The 22,910-nt window shown below is 46.3% G+C and overlaps 1 protein-coding gene and 1 long non-coding RNA gene across 4 annotated transcripts in view; one reads left to right on the forward strand and one right to left on the reverse strand.

Moving 5' to 3' along the window:
- The window catches only part of LOC309365337, a 51,034-nt gene that overhangs the window by 11,966 nt on the left and 16,158 nt on the right, over window positions 1–22,910 (forward strand). The window lies entirely within an intron of this gene.
- On the reverse strand, window positions 5,412–22,664 carry CCDC51 (coiled-coil domain containing 51). 3 transcript variants are annotated; one of them, XM_081902993.1, is made up of 4 exons: window positions 22,521–22,664; window positions 20,522–20,873; window positions 17,805–17,969; window positions 5,412–6,237 (listed from the first exon to the last, which is right to left on the reverse strand). In XM_081902993.1, exons 2-4 carry the CDS (start codon window positions 20,789–20,791, stop codon window positions 5,467–5,469), a joined length of 1,206 nt encoding a protein of 401 aa, XP_081759119.1. In that variant the 5' UTR covers window positions 20,792–20,873; window positions 22,521–22,664; the 3' UTR covers window positions 5,412–5,466. The 3 variants fall into 3 exon arrangements, with proteins under 3 accessions (XP_081759119.1, XP_081759120.1, XP_081759121.1); XM_081902994.1 differs by having other exon boundaries at window positions 22,528–22,606; XM_081902995.1 differs by lacking the exon at window positions 22,521–22,664 and adding an exon at window positions 22,299–22,378.

A 22,910-nucleotide genomic window follows, 5' to 3' on the forward strand; every position in this document is an offset into this window, starting at 1 on the left:
ATGAATGAATGAATGAATGAATAAAATCCTGCTTACTTTGGATCATAGGAGAAGAGGGAGGATGGCCTTTCAGGAGAGAACATAGCCGAAGCTTTTTCTGCTGCTGTGGAGCATTATAGAGACTTCTATGTAGGACTGGCTCCACCATGAGGCAAAGAGGCTGCCCTTTTCCCCTTGGAATTGCCTCTCAGAACACCTAATTCTTACTATTAACTATTATTATCCCACCTCTTCCCCAGGCTTACACATATAAAGCAATACTGTACAGGTAAAATGGATAAAGCTAAAAACATGTAAACTATAATAGTTAAAAAGCAATTAAACTGCAATAGATTTATTTTGCAGAGTTGCAGAAATGAAAACTGTAGTTGTTATAAAGCACTTGGTTCTCAAACTTAATCTGTTCTGGAAGTCCGTTCCAAAACCAAAGCTTTCCAAAACCAAGGCACGGATTAATCCTTTCCAGGTTTTTAAGAACAACCCCTAAAACAGCAATTTAACATGAATTTTACTATCTAATGATACCACTGATCCATAAAATAAAAGCAATAAACAATGTACTGCAGTCACACAATCAATCCATCAGTAGCTGAACTGAGTTCCACACAGTCACAAGAACAAAACGAAAAAGCCGCAAAAACAAAAACGCAAAATAAATAGCAAAAACAGACAGACCTCAGCGTAACACTCAAAACGGAAGCGTGGCACTCAAAACGGAGCACGTTTGGCTTCCGAAAAGAGTTTGCAAACTGGAACACTTACTTCTGGGTTTGCAGTGTTTGGGTTCCAAGTTGTTTGAGTACCAAGGCATTTGAGAACCAAGGTACCACTGTACTTGCATGCAGCCAGACAGAGTCCTGCCAGGGGTATGGCAGGTGCAGACAAGCACAACTCCCCCTGCACCACAGGAAAGGTTATGCCATGTGAAGTGAAAAATAAATGGGGGGGGGGAGTGCGAGGTGGGGGGGAGGTTTGGCAGCACACGCTCCCCCTGCAAATGTGTATGGACTGGCCTCACTGTGCTAGAGCTGGTGCCAGGCCCCTCCGCCTAGCCTAGCCTAGCCTAGCCTACAAAATGGTTTTGAAAATAAAAGGGCGGGGGGGGAATAAACTCATCCATGCAACCCGTCATGAAGGGTAAGAGAGCTGAACAGCATAATGGCAGCTGAAGGGATCAAGGGCTTGAAGAAGGATGGCATATGAGCCTGAGGAATGAACAATACAGTGCACAATTGGGAGCTGCCCAGAGTGGCTGGGGAAACTCAGCCAGATTTGCGGGGTATAAATAATAAATTTATTATCATCATCATTATTATTGAGAGGAAATAGGCAAAAGTTAGCAGAGATCAGGTGCAGATGTTTAACCTTTTAGCACACAGCCATACATATACACTGGAAGTGAGAGCTGGACCATAAAGAAGGCTGATCGCTGAAGAATTGATGCTTTTGAATTATGGTGCTGGAGGAGACTCTTGAGAGTCCCATGGACTGCAAGAAGATCAAACCTCTCCATTCTGAAGGAAATCAGCCCTGAGTGCTCACTGGAAGGACAGATCGTGAAGCTGAGGCTCCAATACTTTGGCCACCTCATAAGAAGAGAAGACTCCCTGGAAAAGACCCTGATGTTGGGAAAGATGGAGGGCACAAGGAGAAGGGGACAGCAGAGGACGAGATGGTTGGATAGTGTTCTCGAAGCTACCGGCATGAGTTTGACCAAACTGCAGGAGGCAGTGGAATACAGAAGTGCCTGGCATGCTGTGGTCCATGGGGTCACGAAGAGTCGGACACGACTAAACGACTAAACAACAACAAATGCATATACACAGAGAGCCAAGCCTTGGTCAACCATGAACTGTAGCAGCAGAGTTTGACAAAAGCTAGGGGAGGTCAGGTGACTTGTGTCTGAGACAGGACATGGGCGAAGGGGCTTTCAATCCTAGCACATCTCGGGGTACCAACAGTACAAGCTTTTCCTGCCTCCATTCTGAATCTCAGTTGTTCATTCTGACCCAGCCAAACGGCCCTTTCATTCTCTCCATCCTGTCCTCTCTGCACCTCGATGACTCAACCCCGTTTCCTGGAAAAGACACAGGAGGAGCTTAGCACACCCACTGTGAAGGTCTGTTGACCCACAAGAAAAATCAGTTAGCTGCGAGAGCTGATAATGGTCTGAGCAACCCTGTCTCCCTTTGTCTCTGCTGTAAGGGGGGGAAACCCCAAGCTTCTGCTGCTGTTTGCGGTGGTGGAAGGGAAGCAGGGTGTTAGGCCGCCCTCTGCTCATCGCGGGAGAAAATGGCTGAGCTGCCTAATGAAAGTCCCTGGGGTTTAAGGGCTCATAGCTGTAGGGCTGAACGTTGCCCAACCCCACAGCAGTGTCTAGGGCAGGACTACAGCCTAGCACGAGTGTACTTGTTAACGCCCTCTGAAAATCTTTATCCCAGGCAGCAGCAGGATGACTCTTCAGAATAGCATTGTTATGAGTTTGGGTGGGGGGAGGGAAGCTGTATGCTGGATCCTTCTAACCCCAGGATCCAACCAGTGTTAAAATATGAGCCAGGCTAGATTCCTGTGTTGAGGTGATCACCTGGGTAATGGGCCATTTCATCTTCCAAAGCAAGTACAGTGGTACCTTGGTTCTTGAACTTAATCTGATCCGGGAGTCTGTTCGACTCCCAAAATTATTCAAAAACCAAGGCGCAGCTTCTGATTGGTTGCAGGAGCTTCCTGCACTCAATCGGAAGCAGTTAGACATTCGGCTTCCGAAAAATGTTCGCAAACCTGAACACTCACTTCCAGTTTTGCGTCGTTCGGGAGCCGATTTGTTTGACAACTAAGCCGTTTGAGAACCAATGTACCACTGCACAGTGGTACCTCGGGTTACAAACACCACAGATTACAAACACTTTGGGTTGCAGACTCCACTAACCCGGAAGTAGTACCTCGGGTTAAGAACTTTACCTCATGATGAGAACAGAAATCGCATGGCGGCAGCAGGAGGCCCCATTAGCTAAAGTGGTACCTCAGGTTAAGAACGGTTTCAGGTTAAGAATGGATCTCCGGAACAAATTAAGTTCGTAACCAGAGGTACCACTGTACTCTTTTCCAAACTTAAAAATGGTAAGCGTAATGCCAGTGGTCAACAAAAGAGTTTCAAAGACTCCCTCAAGGCAAATTTTTAAAAATGTAGTATAAACACAGGCAACTGGGAAACACTGGCCTGCGAGCGCTCCAATTGGAGGACGGCCTTTACCAAAGGTGTCATGGGCTTTGAAGATGCTCAAACTCAGGATGAAAAGGAGAAACACGCTAAGAGGAAGGCATGCTTGGCAAACTCTCTCTCCTGCCTGGAAACCTATTTCCCCACTGTGGAAGGACGTGCGGATCCAGAATTGGCCTCTACAGTCACTTATGGAGTCACTGCTAAAACCGTGTTAATGGAAGACAATCTTACTTGGCTATGAGTGATCACCAAAGAAGAACAGAATGGGCCATTAAGAGAACAGTGGAAAGGGGGCTTTGTGCAAGATTGCAAATGACTCTCCGGTTTCAAAAGGTGTGTGATAATAAATCCCACAGGTGCGGTTTTCTTCATCTCTTGCATTCCCATGTCAGGAAAAGGTCACCTGGAGAATCCTGCTTGTATGCCTGCTGTGAAGGGACGGGAGGAAGAAACTTATTTTTTGAAAGGTGCAGGAGTTCCCAAGGTTGTAATACCTTCCTCAACTCAGAGAAAGAAGCACAAAGCTTGAGTTGAGAGTTGCAGTGATGTGACCTAGAATTACAGCAGCAAGCTGGGGAGAGAATGAGTCAGGGCAGTGTTTGAGCACAATGTTTGATTTTTGTTTGAATCCAGGGCTGCGGCTATGGGATAATCAAGACCCTTTTGGGGTATTGTCAGAGCTGCCCAAGGTCCCAGCTCACAGAGGACCAACGCCAGTTCTTGTTATATACAAAAGTCTTTATTAAGGTTCAGTTTCGATTCCAAAGCCGCGGCGCGCAGCTCTACGTCTCAACCCTAGACCGCTGAAGCTCCGTCTGAATCTCCTCCCCCCAGACACCAGTTCAAGACCCTAGCCTTGCTCCACCTCCTCCTCTGCTCCTTTCTCCTCTGGGTCCTTCTGCCCGCTGGGGTGTTGCCCTTTCTGGACTCTTCTGATGCTGATGCTGACGAGTCCCCGGATTCTTCCCCCTGCCTCCGGCGTGCTTTAGGACCTGGCGCCCAGTCTGCGCTCCCGGCTGTCCCGCGCGCCTGTACATTTGAACTTGGCGCGCGCGCCCAGCCTGTAACCTTCCTCCTGACCGTTACACTGCTTCTGTCACTGCTTCCCCCTTCGGGGGGGCTCGCTGGATCTGACTTCCCCTCTGTTTCCTCACTCAGCGACAGGGGCGTGGTCAGCCCTGCCTCATCTTCTCTTTCCCCTGGAGTGGAAACCGGTCCTGACACCTGGGACTCGTCCCCCCCGCTACGCTCTGGTGGGGAAACTGGTCCCGATCTCCAGCTGCTGCTTTGGGAGTCACCGCTGGTTCCTTGCTCCTGGTGCCTCCCTCCCGGGAACCCCCTTGCTCTGGCTATGGGTGCCCCCTTCTGTGAATCTTCCGACTCACTGGACAGGCTCATGGAATCTCTTGCCCCACTGTCTTCCTCACCTACACTGCCCTCGGATTGTTCCCCTTCGCTCTCCGCTTCCTCCTTCCCCTGTGCCTCCACTCCTGAACCCCTGACAGGTATTAATGCTGTGAACCTCTCCATCATAGGCTCAGGCCGTCTATATGTGTGTAAATAAACCATATATCATAAAGACACCGCAGTTTCCGCTGTCCCTCACTTCCAAGAGGAAACATGAACCCTGGGTAAATGCTTGCAACTGGAATCTTGCACCGCTTGGAGATTGGGTTGGTATGCAAAAGTATTTTATGGCACAGCTGGCACAGCTAAGAAGCATGTGTGGGCAGGTAACAGAAGATGCCTGCAGAGAAGATTAGAAAGAAAAGAGGCATCATACACCTAGCAAAACCCAAAACATCCGACTAACCATCTGGCACATTTCATTTTAGAAGATACCCACGTTAGGATTTCAGAAGATACTGCAAGGCAGATTCTGGGAAATTGCAAAACCCGCATCCTTGCTAATTTGTTCTTTAAAAGTACGTCAAGTAAGGTTTTGCTAGCAGCTGTTAAAAAGGCTTATCCCGTTAGGATAACACGATATGGAACCTGTTTTACCCTGCATCTGTCTCCCCACAAAAAGGAACTTGCAAACTTCATAAGCAGTCCAGAAAAGAACACAAGAAAGAGGTACAGATTGTATGCTTTACCACAATACATTTGCATGCAGTTCTAGTCTGAGGTACAATTTCGGGAAATTGCCTTCAAACACAAACACACATTATCAAGAAGAAACCGTCAAGACTGAAGGGGAATGACTCTTTATTACTCCAACAAATTATTATTCGCTGGACTGCAGGCTAATTCCCCTTGAGCAGGATGTAGAGCATGGGGAATGTGATAGCAAAGACAGTACATGTGAAGGCCGTGCTGTAGATGGAGTTCCTCTTCATTTGCGCTTCCAGTCTCCTTTCCGTGTTGCACAGTTCCAGAACCACGTCTTCCGCCTCAAAGGTCTGGCTGCTCCCCTCCGCCGAAGGCCCAAGCAGTGCTTCCCTCCCAGGTGTGGGCTGAGGTCCCCTTTTCACGTTCTGGACCTCGGCGGCCATTTGCCCTAAACTTTTTTCCAGGCTGCTAAGCTGCCGCTGCAAACTCTCGAGGAAGGAGCTCATCTGTTTGGAGTAGCTCAGCTGCTCCCTGACGGAAACTAAGAGAGGGTCTGTTTTCAGAGGAGTGCTTTTGGCCGAGGAATCCCCCGTCGCTTCCTGCGAGGTCACGGCCACCGCTTGTAGGATGTCCTTCAGGTTGGCAACGAGGTCACTCAGATCCCTCTGCTGGGAGTTGTAGGCGGAGGCCTGCTCCCTGATCGCTTCCTGAAGATTGATAGGTCCCTTTTGTGCCTCAAAAACTAAGGCTTTCAGCTCCTGCAGCCTAACTCGGTTGACGTAGGTAGAGCCCAGGACCCCAATAATGGCCCCCAGCACTGAGCCGATGATAGACCAGTTCTTGGTTTTCTCCGCTCTCGTCCGCTCTTTCTCGTGGCTTTCCCTCACGGCGGCAGAGAAGAGGGAGAAGGCTTCCCGCTCAGACTCCTCCGCAGTTTGGTACGTGCTCCGGTACCTCTTCTCTTCCTGCAAGGAAAACACACAGGCCTTGTTAAAAGAACAGCATGTTAGATGCCGGAACCACCTCGGAAGACCGATATGCGGGGGGAAACCAGTGAAATTTATGAAATATTACTAGAAACGGTGGATCAAGAAGATCAGTTTATTTATTTACTTTTTAAATTTTAATTTATTTAACATAATTATTACAAAACATAAGCAAAATATTGCAAATACATACATATATATTTCAGATAAGCACACACATATATAAAAAGAACAAATGAAAAAAAGGAAGAAAAAGAAAAACTAAAGAGAAGAAAAAGAAGGAAAGTTGGAAGATTTTCTTCCAAATTTATTCGACAAATATCTCAATAACAAAATTTCATTGATTGACTTCCATCGCTTACACTGCACTTCCTATATACATTTTAAGCAAGACTGTATCTGTTATTCCGTCCCCCCCATACAATCTCACACAAATATTCTAATCAATAAGTTCTCTAAATCTTTCATAAATCTATTCTAAACACAACCAATACCTTACATTTAATCTTTGTCTAGATCAATTTAAAGAAGTGTGGGAAAAGGAGACAACAGGGCAAATAGATAGTCAAGGCTGGGGGAAAATATGGGAGAAACGTACGTAGAAAATGCTGTCTATAAGAGTAAAAGAAAATTATTATAAATTAAATTGAAGATGGTATTTAACACCAGTCAGATTAAACCAAATAAGCAAGGAATATTTTGTGTTATGTTGGAGGGGATGCCAGGAAACAGGGAATTATGTTCACATGTGGTGGGGCTGTAAATATGCACAGTGGTACCTTGGGTTACATACGCTTCAGGTTACACACTCCGCTAACCCAGAAATATTACCTCGGGTTAAGTTCTTTGCTTCAGGTTGAGAACAGAAATCGTGCTCCAGTGGTGCGGCAGCAGCAGGAGGCCCCATTAGCTAAAGTGGTGCTTCAGGTTAAGAACAGTTTCAGGTTAAGTACGGACAGCCGGAATGAATTAAGTACTTAACCTGAAGTACCACTGTACAATTTTTTTTTTGCAAAGAGTGTTTAAGGAGATAACAGAAATCACTAGGTTAAAGCTGACCAAAAGTCCAGAGGTAGCATTGTTATCAATTTACGATGGGGTGGACGATTCGCAGGCTATGAAGTACTCACTCACAAATTTATTGATGAATTATTATAGCTAGGAAGTGGAAGGGGCAAGCAAAATATAAAATGTAAGAATGGCATAAAGAGGTGTGGGGTACAGCTCTTAATGATAAATTAACACGTGCCATTAAGGTAAGACGGGGAATATGCAGGATAAATGATTTTGAGGAGATATGGAGGGTGTTTGCAGAAGTTGTACTGTTAAAACGGAAAGGGGCCAAACCATCGCAAGAGGTGTTGAAATTTTGGGAGGTTGGATAGTTACAGTGGAATGGTCTCGGTGGTGGGGGGCACATTTTTATTCTTATTCATTTATGATTATTACTTTGTCAAAATATATAAATAAAGGAAGACCGTATGTGGCATAATCTGCCCCAGGATGATGCTGAGGTTGCCAGCTTTTCACCACTCCTTGCTCCTGTGCCTTTAACAAGAGCTTGATGTGTGCAAGAACCCCACAGCGTTCTTGGTTTCATGCCAGGAACTGCTTCGCCTGTCAATTTCTCCCAATCAAGACTGCTGTCAAAGCTGTGGCTACAGGAGGTCAACCGCATGTGCATGTACAGGAAATAGCTGGCTTAGGTCTTTTTTTATCTCTGGCAGAAAAGGGGCTAGCAAGATCCTCCTCTAGTGAATACTGGGGGATTACAAGGGAATATGACATCTTTGCCATCCCAGGCAGGAGCAATATAAAATGCACCATTTGTACCCTGCCTCTTTATCCTCAAGTCCACAAGCTCTGTTTGCACAAGCATTAATATGGCTCAGCATCACCCGTTTCATTCTCGAAGGGAATGTTCTCAAGATAAGGCTAAGCTAGACTGTGCGATGTTAGCGAAAACAGGGTGAAGCTCCAAAATGAAGAAATAAGCAAACGGAAAAACTAAACAAGTATTCCGTTATCAAAAGAATGTGGGATTCACAATATACAAAACACTGCCTCAAAGCCCCACAAACCCACCTGACACAATCAATAAACAATTGGAGGATGACACAGGCTACGAAATTAACCCCACCCAATGGACCAGAATGTGGTCTAAACTTTCCTTTAAATCCATATCAGCAGAAAGAAAAGAAGAAGAGGAGTTTGGTTTTAATATCCCGCTTTATCATTACCCGAAGGAGTCTCAAAGCGGCTAACATTCTCCTTTCCCTTCCTCCCCCACAACAAACACTCTGTGAGGTGAGTGGGGCTGAGAGACTACAGAGAAGCGTGACTGGCCCAAGGTCACCCAGCAGCTGCATGTGGAGGAGCGGGGAAGCGAACCCGGTTCACCAGATTACGAGTCTACCACTCTTAACCACTACACCACACTGGCTCTCAGAACTCACCCTGAAACTCACTTACAGATGGTACCTAACACCACGGAAACTGGCGCTGATGCGCCCGGAAACCTCACCAAAATGCTGGAAACCTCACAGGCACATACCTCCACATGTGGTGAGAATGCCCCAAAACCCAACTCTTCTGGACAACAGTCGTACAAGAAATAAGCAAAATAACTAAATGGGGACTAGAAGTCACCCCAGAATTGGCCCTACTGAACATCTTCCAAGATAACAATGCCCATTCACGCTATAAAGAGCTCATAACCCACCTACTCTCAGCGGCCAGAAATATCATAGCCAGACACTGGAGGGACCTGTCAGGAATAAACATGCAACACGGGTTTCAAGCGGTATGGGAAACTGCCTTACTAGAAAAGCTAACCAATAGATTGAAACTGACATGGGGAGAAATAGAAGAAGACAGCGTTACCTCCAGTATGGCTCCCCTTTACCACATACACAGCCCAGCAAGACAACAACATGAACCCGATGTTAGAATTCCTGCTCCATGATTGCAGTCATGGGATTTTTGTCTATCACATATGTATATGTTTTGACTCTACAGAGTGGGAAGTGACAGAGACAGGATGTTTGTGTTATTGTGTTCCGTGAAGTGGGACTATTGTACTTTGTTTTTTCTCTTTGCTGTCTGATGCTAGAGAGAGAGAGAGAGAGAGAGAGAGAGAGAGAGAGAGAGAGAGGGAGCCATGTTGCGGGGCTCCGTGTATGTTTATATGTAAATAAAGCAGATTAGCCAAAATAATAATTTATTATTATTTATACCCCGCCCATCTGGCTGGGTTTCCCAAAATGCTGAGTTGCTGAGGTCTGTTACCCAACTGTGCAAACTCTGCGGATCCCTATGTGTGCCGGTGTCGGTTGGCATCAGTCGCTGTGATGTTCGGGCAGAAGAAAGCTTTTGAAACTCCCAAGCGACCAGGAGGGAGAGAATATGCCAGTCGGGCATGTGTCTCTACCAGGGTCCTACTCATGTGTAGGCTGAGCTCCTGACACCCACCAACAGCATACGATTCAATATGGCTAACTTAACCCAACAACCCCACGCACAAACAAATCCCACTGTGGCCAACCAAAGACAATCACCCTAGGCCGCCCCAAGCTCTCTCACCACAAAGGAAACACAACAAGCGAACAGAATGGGAACCTACCCAAGTGACGCAGACACAAAGACCCCACGCATACACTAAATAAAAGAACATAAGCTTTACCGCCCCACCCCTTCTCTCCCGTCCCCCCTCTTTTCTTTCCAACCCTATACTGCATATACCACCAATGTCTCACGACAAATGTAACTGATCAGTAGAAAACACATCCTGAAGAAAGAGAAAGAGACGACGCGTGTGCTTTTGTAAATGAGGAGAATCTTTAATACAGTGGTACCTCGGGTTACATACACTTCACGTTACATACGCTTCAGGTTACAGACTCTGCTAACCCAGAAATAGTGCTTCAGGTTAAGAACTTTGCTTCAGGATAAGAACAGAAATCGTGCTCCAGCGGCGCGGCGGCAGCAGGAGGCCCCATTAGTTAAAGTGGTGCTTCAGGTTAAGAACAGTTTCAGGTTAAGAACGGACCTTCCAGAACGAATTAAGTTCTTAACTAGAGGTACTACTGTAAATAAAAATAATAAAAAAAGAATGGGGGATTAAAAACAGGAAAGTAATTCCCAGATAAATTATACTCCCTTCCCCCTTTTTTAGACCAGGGGTGTGGATATTTTTGCTGTAGAGAAGCATGTGGTGGTGGGTGGGTGGTCAGGAGACAATGGCAGTGACGTGGAAAAGGTGTTCTTTCCTCGCTCTGTCTCTTTCTGTCGCTCTCCGTCCCTCTCTCTCTCTCTCTCTCTCTCTCTCTCTCTCTCTCTCTCTCTCTCTCGGTCTCTCTCTCTCTCTCACACACACACACACCCCTGGCTGTGATGGGAAAGGCACAATGTCATCCCTGAATGCCTTTCTCCTCATTGCAACCATGCTTCTTCCAGCCTGCCAAACCCTTCTTCTGACGTGCGATACTAGCGTACAAGGCAGCCTTGGAAATTACGAAGTTGTCCAAGTCTTTAAATAGAACTGTGCATTGTGCTGTTGATTTCGGAGAGCTTGGTCTTTAGTTCTCAAACCGGGTCCCCCCTACCTGACAATAATCTCAACGATTATGGGGAAAACGAGAGAACATGCAGACTGTCCCCAACCTGAGGAAGACACGGAGGGCAAGCTCAGGCAGGGAAGGAGGAAGGGCACGGAGCTGAGAAAAAATACCCTAAAACTGCTGTGTGTTATAAGTGGTTATTATGAAAGGAAGAGGTAATGGCAGGGCAGAGGAAGGAGCTGCCTAGATTTGAGGGAATCCTTCTAACAGTACCTGGAAGAGTGGGGATAGGGCCTCCCTCTTACTAGGTCCCAATGGCAGCTTCTTTCCATTGCCCCATAGAGTTCAAAGGGAGCCACTAACAATGAAACCCAGTGGCGTAGCGTGGGGAGTGCAGGGGGGGCCGTCCGCACCGGGCACAACATCTGGGGCGGGGCGCTCGCCACCTCCGGAGTCGCCGAAGAGCCTCGGGCGCAGGCTGTAGCAGAGCCCCATGTCTCGCGGAACCGACGAGCTGTGTGCGCGTCCGGGCTGAAGGCGTCCGGCAGGCAGCGGCTCTCAGCACTTGCGCAGACCCTGCACGTCAGGGCCATGGACCCCGCACGTCAGGGCCGCGGAGGGGGCGCCAGGCAGCCCCTCCCCACAGCCCCGCCGCTGCTGCAGCTGCTGGGCCATGTTGCATTTTCCTCGCCTCTCTGCCCTCCTCCTCCTCCGAGCAAGTGGCGTCGTTTGGGCGCCAGCGCCAGCGGCAACTCGCCTCAGATCACCTGACACGGACCCGCCGTCGTCGCCGTGGCTACCTTACCGTAAATACCCCAGCCCAGGCAGCAGCAAGAAGAAGCTGGCAGCGGCGGCAGGTTTGGGGTTAGGGGTCGCAAATTACTTGCCTTGCCCCGGGTGCTGACAACCCACGCTACGCCGCTGATGAAACCTGCCCCTTCCTGCACAGCCCCCACCCTGTAGCCCCATGCCTTGGTCACACATAAGAGTGACCAAGAGAAAGGTCCGAGGAACCTTGTTTTTCTGCTATAAATTATTACCAAACAATGGGTGCATCCTCCCCCCGAGTTTAGCCCGTTATAGCAACGACTGTTTCACAAACCAGCTTCATGTTGGTACTTTCAGACCCTGCATTTAGGACTAATGCCTGCAAAAAATAGATCTGCGCAGCTGGGGAGGAACTCGCATCTGCTTGACTAGAAAGAAATGTCAACTAGACTACCGGGATCCCAGCTTGCCCCTCTTTTCTCATGACCACTCTTTTCCCCAGGGAGCACAGCACAGCCCTGGGCTTTTTAAAGAACAACCTCAACGCACAGATGGAAGCGAAGGAGAGGTTGGAACAGCTCCACCACAAACATAAAGGACACAGAAGCAAGGCAGGCTGCAGTCCTGGGCGGACCACTGGTCCATGCCCTCTTGCAGTTTCCTCTGTAGTTTTCCCTGGCAACATCAGGACACGAGGGAACCATTTACCGAAACCCGTATAGCCTGGTGGCTCGCTGGCTCAGGCTATGAAAGCCACATTGCCAAGGAGGTGAATGCTGCAAACAATAAGGAGAAAAGCTGCTCCTGGGGGAAATGTTTTTCCTTTCACATTCCAGAAACACTTCTTCTGAACCAGCTTGTGGAACTCATGGCCACATGATGTGGTAATGAACAATGGGTTTACAGGCAGCTTGAACTGTGAGATCCAGTTCACGCTTATTACAGAGGGGTTAAGTGTTACTGGATATGCTTTAAAGGCCACAGGTTCACACTTGTGTATTCCCAGACAGGGCTGGAAGAGACATTTGCCCGAAATCCTGCAGGGCCACTGCTAGTCAGTGGACACAGGGCTGAGCTTAGATGGACCAAGAGTTCTGACTTGGCAGGCCATTCCTCCCTAGAAGTTAAGTCACACTGGGCAGCATTCAGAGGAGACCCACAATGGAATTCATTAACATGACTAAGTTGTTGTTGTTTAGTCGTGTCCGACTCTTCGTGACCCCATGGACCAGAGCACGCCAGGCACTCCTGTCTTCCACTGCCTCCCGCAGTTTGGTCAAACTCATGCTGGTACCTTTGAGAACACTGTTCAACCTTCTCGCCCTCTGTCGTCCCCTTCTCCTTGTGCCCTCCATCTTTCCCAACATCAGGGTCTTTTCCAGGGAGTCTTCTCTTCTCATGACGTGGCCAAAGTATTGGAGCCTCAGCTTCAGGATCTGTCCTTCCAGTGAGCACTCAGGGCTGATTTCCTTCAGAATGGAGAGGTTTGAACTTCTTGCAGTCCATGGGACTCTCAAGAGTCTCCTCCAACACCATAATTCAAAAGCATCAATTCTTCGGCGATCAGCCTTCTTTATGGTCCAGCTTTCAGTTCCATACATCACTACTGGGAAAACCATAGTTTTTACTATACGGACCTTTGTTGGCAAGGTGATGTCTCTGCTTTTTAAGATGCTGTCTAGGTTTGTCATTGCTTGATGGCTTAATTGGGTCCGTTAATTTCAATGGGTTTACTGTGACCAGTCTGCAAAGGGACTCAACACCTACTGTGGATCGCAGCCTCAGAACAATGACCAATTCGTGGTGGTTAGGGTTCACCAGGATGGCCAAGCGGAATTGCCACATCTATCAGCAGCACACCTCTTCACACACCAATCGCTGGGCAGACAGAGGTAAAACTGCGAGAATTCTGGTGCCTTCATGTCTTACTTGTCCCAGAAGTACCCAGCTGGACATGGCAAGAAACAGGATTCTGGTCTCAACGGAGCCCTTAGCAGAGCTTTATTTCAGAAAGAGACACGCCGCTTATCCTCTTTGAGAAGGGAGAGATTAAATTTCCTAATCATTATTATGGCATGTGTGTATTTATAGTGAAAAGGGTTATGTAACTGAACCTGTGTAGCAAGTCCTGGCCAGCCGTCAACTATGATGTAAAGAGAGGCTCATTCTGGAATTATGCGAGCACAAAAAGAAGAAAGGGAATTTTTTAACAGTATTGCATTCTTTTCGCCTTGCTGCAGGGCACGAAGGGATGAAAAGATCTTGTTCAAACTACCCCTCTGCCTGCACATCAGCAGAGCTAAAACAAACAGACTCTGGGAAGGGAAGGAATGTCAGGCCCACGGAAAACGTTTCTTCCAAAAAAAGAAGAGTTTTGTTGTCGAAGGCTGGCGAGCTGGCAGGAAGGCAGGGCACAGGAATCAGGGGAGAGGGGGAACCCCCATTTTTAGCATTTTAAGACAAGCCAATAACAAATCATTTTAAATACATGCGAAGCAGGAAACCAGCCAAGGAAAGAGGCAGATCATTAGATGACAACAGGTTTGCTGGAGCTGGGATGAGGGACCCTGCCGGTGTTGCTGGACTGCAAGTCCCATCATCCTTGACCAATGGCCAGGCTGGCTGGGTCCAAAGGGAGCTAGAGTCTGCCTGGAGGACTGCAAAAAGTTTCCCCATGCCTGTACTAAAGGAAGAAGCTTAATCATTTCCTTCAGTAGTCGCTGTGCAATATGCTAGAAAGATACTCGCCCCCTGAAGCCTAATCCCACCAGCCCAGCCTAAGTGACTAAGTCAAATGGAAGTGAGAAGACATGAAGTACAGTGGTACCTCGGGTTAAGAACTTAATTCGTTCTGGAGGTCTGTTCTTAACCTGAAACTGTCCTTAACCTGAGGTACCACTTTAGCTAAAGGGGCCTCCCGCTGCTGCCGCACGATTTCTGTTCTCATCCTGAAGCAAAGTTCTTAACCTGAGGTAAAATTTCTGGGTTTGTGGAGTCTGTAACCTGAAGCGTCTGTAACCTGAAGTGTCTGTAACCCAAGGTACCACTGTACTAGGGCAAATCGGCAAGGTAAAAATTAACAGCCTGCTGCATGTGATGGCATACGCTCAAGAACTCTTAACAGAAACGTGTGAAATGGCCCATTGCCTGAGGAAAAAAACGTGCAGCTAGTCCCTAAAACCAGCTTCCTCCAGGACTGGAAAGTGCTTAACATAATGCAAGTTTTAAAGAAGAACGGTGGGTGGAGTCAGAGACCAAAAAAATGTTACCTTTGTACAAGAGGCTTGTTTCTTCACACATTTGCCCATTCCTCTATCTGCTGCCCATCCAGGCAAGAAAAAAGCAGCTGCAGAGTTCAAGGACAGGGCAAAAAACATTCAAGGAGGGCTGGTGAAGGGGAGGGTCCGGGGAGAGCCCCATGGGTCAGATGGAGAGATATGGAGGGTCACTTTTAGCCCCTTTGAGGAAGAGGAGGAGTTTGGATTTGATATCCCGCTTTATCACTACCCAAAGGAGTCTCCAAGCGGCTCACATTCTCCTTTCCCTTCCTCCCCCACAACAAACATTCTGTGAGGTCAGTGGGCCTGAGAGACTTCACAGAAGTGTGACTGGCCCAAGGTCACCCAGCAGCTGCAGGTGGAGGAGCGGGGAAGCGAACCCGGTTCCCCAGATTACGAGTCCACTGCTTGGCCTCAGGTTCCCCACCCTTGGTTTCAAGATTAGAAACATACTGGAAACTGAATGCTGGGGTTTACAGGATTGCCATTTCACCAATTTCTATCCAAATGCGATTTAGGTTTTAAATGCAGTGTAAGGTAGTCTCTATGGAAATATATTGTATTTAATTAGGGAGGCTTTAGGGTTTTTAGGGGCTAACCAGGCTGGAATAGTTGGGATAGTAGGCTTGTTGGTTTTTGAATGTGTGATGTAGATTTTTTCAATTTTGTTGTTCTGTATGGGACAATGACAATCAAGATTATCGTATCATAATTTCTGCTCTTGCACAATGTAGTCTGGGGAATGGGAAATGAAACACCAGCAGGCCTCAATAGGCTTTCAGAATCCCTACAAAATGGTTTACATAGTTATCCCAGTCTAGTTTCTGCATTAAATAGCTTGAGAGAGCCTCCACACTCTTAACATTCACAGCTTCTCCTCTAAGGAAGCGCTCAGGTTTTGTCCTCCAATGGGCCAAATCGGCTGCCTAGGATCTGCACGGTTAACGCTTTTGCTCTCCTGGTGATCAAAGCCATTCTTTGACCAGAAAGGATGTCCTCTTCTACTTTGTAAAGCAGACAACTGGTGCTACATATATAACAATGTGATAAACAATCATGCCAATCCTTGCCAAAATATTCCATATCCTGCAAACCAAAGGGGCTCACTGCCCTGGGGCTGCAGAGCTGAATTAAAAGAAAAGCATGCTTTGGCCCCAACCACTGGCCAAGGAAATAAGGGCCACAGAGTGTTGCATCCTCGGCCTCCCATGAAAAAACAACACAGCAAGGGGAAGGCCACTGTGGCGCCATCCGCTGGCCAAGAAAGGAGCAGCTGAAGGGAACTTGCTTCCCTACTACACACCAGTCCTGGGATTACAAAACTGAAGGGAAGTTTGCTGTGTCTCATCCATGCCCCAGTGGCGCTAATGGACAGTGCATCTGGCTCTTAACCAGAAGGTTGGTGGTTCAAGGCCACCCAGGGACAGCTGTGGGCAGGATTTGTGCATTGCAGGGGTTTGGATTAATTCAGTGGTTCCCAATTAGGGGTCCGGGGACACCCTGAGGGTCCACAGAAGGCACCCAGGGGGTCCACAGCACCATCTCTTGCTGGGCGACTCACTTGCTTTGTTAATTGTACCACCTCAGATTACAAGTAAGGAAGAGCAATAGGCCTATAGGTTTATAAATCATTTAATGTGTTAATACAAATGGACGCCGTTAACATTGCAGTTGTTATATAAGGGATTGTTATTTTGACTGGAGTGCAATTGAGATGAATAAGATTTTGGAATGCAGAAATAAAGGACTGTATTTTTCCATGTATAACACGCCCTGTGTATAAGACAACCCCTATTTTGGGGTACTCAAAATTAAGAAAATGGGGGGAGATGGCCCAGAGTAGTTAAGATTTTTTTGGGGGGTGGGCACCACATGACCGACGGTGCCAATCCTTTTGAATGTGGTGATAAGGAATCCAGTGTGGTGTAGTGGTTAAAGAGCGGTAGTCTCGTAATCTGGTGAACCGGGTTCGCGTCTCCGCTCCTCCACATGCAGCTGCTGGGTGACCTTGGACCAGTCACCCTTCTCTGAAGTCTCTCAGCCCCTCTCACCTCACAGAGTGTTTGTTGTGGGGGAGGAAGGGAAAGGAGAATGTTAGCCGCTTGGAGACTCCTTAGGGTAGTGATAAAGCGGGATATCAAATCCAAACTCTTCTCTTCTTCTTCTGAATCTAACAAATCTATCTGCAGAAAAGCGGAATGCCCAGTGTTCAGCTGAAACACGCTTCCTTGCAAATGAACAGATAAAAAGAAAATGACGCCACCGGAACCTATTTCTAAAATCCTATTGTTAGATTCCTGCCATTCTGCAGGCAGAGTTTTAATATGCCTGTGGTGGTTTGCTGATCATCGAAACTCTTGGCAGGCCTTTCAAAAAACAGTACCATCAGAAAACGGTTTTGGCCCCTTATTGAAAAAAAAACAAAAAAGTAGTTCAATAACCATCAGCATCGTTGCACCTGCTGTTTTAGCAACCTTTAGTGCTTTTACATTTTCAAGTTGCGTTGAGGCGGTTCCAAAAGGAAGGGCAAAAAGCACTTTCGATAAATAAATGAAGCGAGCAAGCAGAACAGGGCTGCCTTCAGATGTCTTTTAAAGATAGGATAGCTGCTTATTTCCTTCACATCTGAAGGGAGGGTGTTCCACAGGGCGGGTGCCACTACCGAGAAGGCCCTCTGTCTGGTTCCCTGTAACCTCACTTCTCGCAATGAGGGAACCGCCAGAAGGCCCTTGGCGCTGGATCTCAGTGAACGATGGGGGTGGAGACGCTCCTTCAGGTATACTGGACCGAGGCAGTTTAGGGCTTTAAAGGTCAGCACCAACACTTTGAATTGTGCTCGGAAACGTACTGGGAGCCAATGTAGGTCTTTCAAGACCGGTGTTATGTGGTCCCGGCGGCCTTTGCCCTTTTACTCCACTCCCGGACTCTGATACACTCTTACCTGCAGTAATTTGTGCTCCAGAGTTGCCAGTTCCAGATACTGAATGTCGTCACGCGAGACTCTGTCTAAACGGTCCCGGATTTCCTTCAGTTTGAGCTGCTGGGCCTCCCAGGTTTCCCGAGATTCTCGTACAATCCCACGAGCGACCATGAACCTTTTTTCGGCCTAGAATAGGAGGGGTGGGCAAGAGAAAGATGAGCTTGCCATCTACAAGTTTGGCAGCCTAACTCACTGAAGCTGGTGTGCTTGCATTAAACCATCGTTATCCACTCTGTGACAGAGTAAAAGACAGAAAGGAGTGGAGTCGATAGGTAAAAGATGGACATGCTTTCTTATTTAATTAAAATGTGTTTATTTAAAGCAGCCTTTCTCAACCTGTGGGTCCCCAGATGTTGTTGGACTACAACTCCCATCACCCCTAGCTAGCAAGGCCAGAGCGCAGGGATGATGGGAGTTGTAGTCCAACAACATCTGGGGACCCACAGGTTGAGAACCACTGATTTAAAGTCTCTGAGGTCTCTGATGAAACACAATTTTTTTCTGGCCACATGGTGGCAGTTTTTTGTGTTTTTTTAAATTTATACACTCATACAATGGACTGCCCCATTCCAGCCAAATCTGATTACTCAATTTATTTGGCCCTTTTCCTCTTCCTTGTGCCCTTTGGACTTTTTATTTTCTTTTTTTGCTGTCCAACTAGGATTAGTTGTTGGTACCCTTATAGTAGTCTTTTTCAAAATGATTTTATATTTTATGTTTTGTACAGCTCCCCACCTCTGGGTTTATCTTCTTGTCCTGATGCCCTTTTTGTATGTACTGCACTGCTATAAAATTTATTTATTTAAAACATTATTAGGAAAAGACTTGTTATGTATGGGAAAACAGCCGCTCGGGTGATATTAGCCAGCGTGGATTAAAAATCAATGATTTTTTTTTAAATTGATTTTTTTTAAATTTAAATCAGATTTTTAAAATAAAATGTGTTTGGAGGAAAAATCTTTGTAAAGATAGTTTTCTATTTGTGACATTATAGTCCAAAGGCTATTCATCAGGAAATATGGATTTGTTTAAAGTTTTTCATGTGTGCTAAAACCCAGTCTAAGGTGGTTTTGTTAAAATTGTTTAACCACATCGGTTAACAAACATGGATACATATGCTATAATGTTATTGTTTTAGTTAAATAAATTGCTTAAATTGTTATTAAGGAAATGATTATTTTTCTCCCTCCAATAAAGTACAGCAGAAAAATTGTCCATATATAAACAATAATTTCATAATTATCTGCCTATGTATTTCTGATAACCAAATCAGTCATTTTTGATGTAACTGTAAAAAACTGCTCTGGAAATTTATTATTCCAAAAATGAAACCTTCCTCTGGTTGTAAATATTAAGAGGATGCCAGCAAGGTTGAACCTTTCTGTAAAAAAAAATGATTTAAATCAAGTCTTACAGACTAGTGATTTAAATTGATTTGATTTAAACCAAATCCACCCTGCTATATTAGCCCAGAGATGGAAAGAAGACAAAGTCCCTACCGGGAAAGAATGGCAAACTAAGCTGATGGACTATGCCAAAATGGCAAAGCTGATTGGAAAGCTCAGAAACCAAGAGGACAAAAACTTTTAAAAAGAATGGGAAAATTTATAATCTATTTAGGAGACCGCTGCAAGCAGATGAAAACATTAGCAGGATTTTAATTCCACTTGTAATGTAACAAATACCATGGATAATATGGATTGATACAAAATATAGATTATGGAATAATATGCAGTTCTTAATGTAGATAATAAGACCCAGGGAGGGGGTGGGGCGAAGTCGTGAGATTCAGAGTAATCTGTATATATGAATATGTATTTGGCGTGTTTTAATTCTACATTTGTAAAATCAATAAAAAATAATTTCCCAAAAACCTCACAAAAAACATTCTTCTCATCTTTACTCAGAAAGTCTGCTAACAATCCATCAGATCAATTAACACTAGACAAATTAAGAGCAGTAGGCTTAAACGGCAATAAAAAGAGGTACTCACTAAATACTTTAAGTCAACTAACAACAATCAAAGAAATCAGGGATGGGTAAACCTCTCAGATATTGCTGGACTACAACTCCCATCATTCTTGAGCACTGGTCATGCTGGCTGGAGTCAGTGGGAGCTGTAGTCCCACAACATCTGCAAGGACTATGGGTTCCCCATTCCTGAATCAAAACAACAGAATAAGAGTAAAAATACAGTTTATAAAAAGCTAGGGGAAAAACAAGAGCACAGGATTAACACTGGAATCAAAAGGCACCCAATAAAACAGGCATAGGCAAACTCGGCCCTCCAGATGTTTTGGGACTACAACTCCCATCATCCCTAGCTAACAGGACCAGTGGTCAGGAATGATGGGAGTTGTAGTCCCAAAACATCTGGAGGGCCGAGTTTGCCTATGCCTGCAATAAAACAACTGAAATAGCTTCCAGAAGTATTTAAAAACTTAACCAGAAGCCTTAAAAAGCAAGGCAAAAGGCCATTAAGCAGGTAGCGAGATGACTATTCTAGAAAAGGAACGCAAAAGCAGGGCGGACAGGTACTGAGAGGGGCCTCTCCTTAGTCCCAGCCAGATGTATTTCAGAGAACTTGCTAAATCTTAAATAAGCAGGCAAGTCTGTACAGCAGCAAGCAGACCTTCAGATACATTTTATCCAATATGTACCAACGATGTTGTCATTACCTCCGTCACATTTCCCTGGGCCTCTCGGACTTCATTAAGTCCGACAAATTCCTCGTACTTGTCCCACCAGCTCTGGGAGGTTGCAGAGATTCTCTGAATGGCGTTTCTTCCCAAAACTTTCCCAGCTTCTGATAAGCGATGAAGAACATTTGTAGCCACTTCCACAGCTGTGTTGGCTTCAGGCCTCTTGGAAGCTGGGGAGCAGTAGGCTCTTACTATATGTAGGCGCATTTTGTGATTCCTCAGAGCTATCAAATTGTGATGCTGCATGTTGTTGGCTCATGGGTGGCAACAGACACCATATGACACGTCATCAAAACTGACCATAGATTCCAGTCATGGTGGGAAATATCTGCAAGGATACAAGTGCAAAGAAGAAGGAGAAAAACAATCACTCAGAGCCATAAACAAACCTCTTAAAACAATGTCCCTTCCATGCAGAATGCTCATTTGGGTAAGTATTTAAACTGACTTTGCAATATTTAATTGCCACTTTCACTTCCAGGATCAGCAAATGTTTTCCTTGAACACAGAGAATTACATGGATCCACAGCATGCTTTGAAAGTACCAAAGCAAAACCAGTCTTGCATCATATTTTTTTCTTTTGCAATTGTCCAAATGATCACCTAAACAAGGGATGGGGAAACTCCCCTTTTCCAGATGTTTACTGGACTCCCAACACATATCAGTCCCAGCCATCCTGGCCAATGATCAGGAATGACCAGACTGTAGTCCAGCAATAGCTGGAGGGCACTAGGTTCCCCATCCCTGCCCTAAAGATTGAAACTTCAATTCCTCGTTAATAATGCCAAATAATGCTGAATAAATTGGACGGGGTATAGTTTAGAGGTTTTTGTTGGGTGAGGGGTTTGTTGCTGGTATTGATATTAACTTTTTGTACCTTTGTTTTAGATCTTATGTATATGTTCAGTTTGGTTGTGGGGGGTTCATTAAACTGCTCTGGTAAGGTACGGGCAACCACGTGGCCCTCAGGGCAGCGGTTTAAAGGAGCTGCTCACACTTTTGGAGAAAGAGGTGATCCCACCCCCTGCCTGTGAAGGCGGAGGGAGCCCTGCAAACTGAGTCTGTGGCAGGAACAAGCTGCCTTGTCTCTGACACCTCGTGCTCCAGGGACGCGGCAGCTTGTTCCTCCCTTTCAACGTTGTGATGTATCACCAGATTGCAACGCTGAAAACCTGACATGGCCCTGCCCTACTGGCAACTCCTGCAGCCAAGCTGCTGCGCAACATATTGCCCTGCTTTCCTTTGGACCACATCAGTAGGGCCAAGTGGTCTTCTCGTCTGGGCAGCTCAGGACCTTCAGACACACTGCCCAAGGTTGTACCTCGCGGAAGTCACTTTGGTGCTGCTAAGTCAGCGGTTTGACTTCACCCTGGAGGTGCACTCCATTGTCAAGAACAACAACTGCTGTAGGCCACATTGGAAACCTGAAATTTAATTGAAACAAAACAAATTAAATAATTTAAAAATTCCTTCCAGTAGCACCTTAGAGACTAACTAAGTTAGTTATTGGTATGAGCTTTCGTGAGCATGCACACTTCTTCAGATTCACTCTGTTAACCGCTTTGAGACTCCTTAAAGGGAGTGAAAGGCGGGATATCAAATCCAAACTCCTCTTCTTCTTCTTCTTCACTCATGAGCACACGAAAGCTCAAACCAATAACTAACTTAGTTGGTCTCTAAGGTGCTACTGGAAGGATTTATTTTATTTATTTTATTTTGTTTCAACTACGGCAGACCAACATGGCTACCTACCTGTAACTGAAATTTAATGAAAGCATTTTAAAAAGTGGCCGTCCCTGTTCCCACTTTTGGGTGCTGGTCGGATTCCCAGCCCACTCGGCTCTGCTCCTGCCCCGCCTTTTCCTTGGGGGCGCTGCTCCCCTCCTCTCCCCTCCCCCCATTCTCGCCCCACTTTTGCTGTATGGCAACAGCAGCAGCGCAGGGTTTTCCTCCCGCTCCCCAACCCCCCCGCACCTCTCACTCTCTCTCTTTCTTTCCCTCTTCTTCTTCCAACTCCAGCTCACAGTCTAGCATAGGACTTGCAAATGCCGGGCAAAGAGAAGCTAGAACACCATGACAAAGTCCGGGCGGATGTAATGTATGGGGGTCGCTGGAAATAGACGTAGAAGATCCGCGTCGGTAGAGATAGGAAAATTTAGAGTGACACGCATCGCGAAAAACCGGGTAACCGGAAGTCGCCATAGGCCGTGATTCGAGGACGCAGGGAGGTGCGACTCTACCCCCTTGATATCTCTATGGTGAGAGGTAAAGGTATGGAAAGCAGGCGACTGGATCGTGTGGGAGGCCGAAACCTTCTAGAGGTGCTCTCTGTGGGGAATTCCATATTTCAAACTGAACCAGTTA

This window comes from Podarcis melisellensis (genome assembly GCF_964234715.1).
Source record: "Podarcis melisellensis genome assembly, chromosome: 2".
In the NCBI taxonomy this organism is placed as follows: domain Eukaryota; kingdom Metazoa; phylum Chordata; class Lepidosauria; order Squamata; family Lacertidae; genus Podarcis; species Podarcis melisellensis.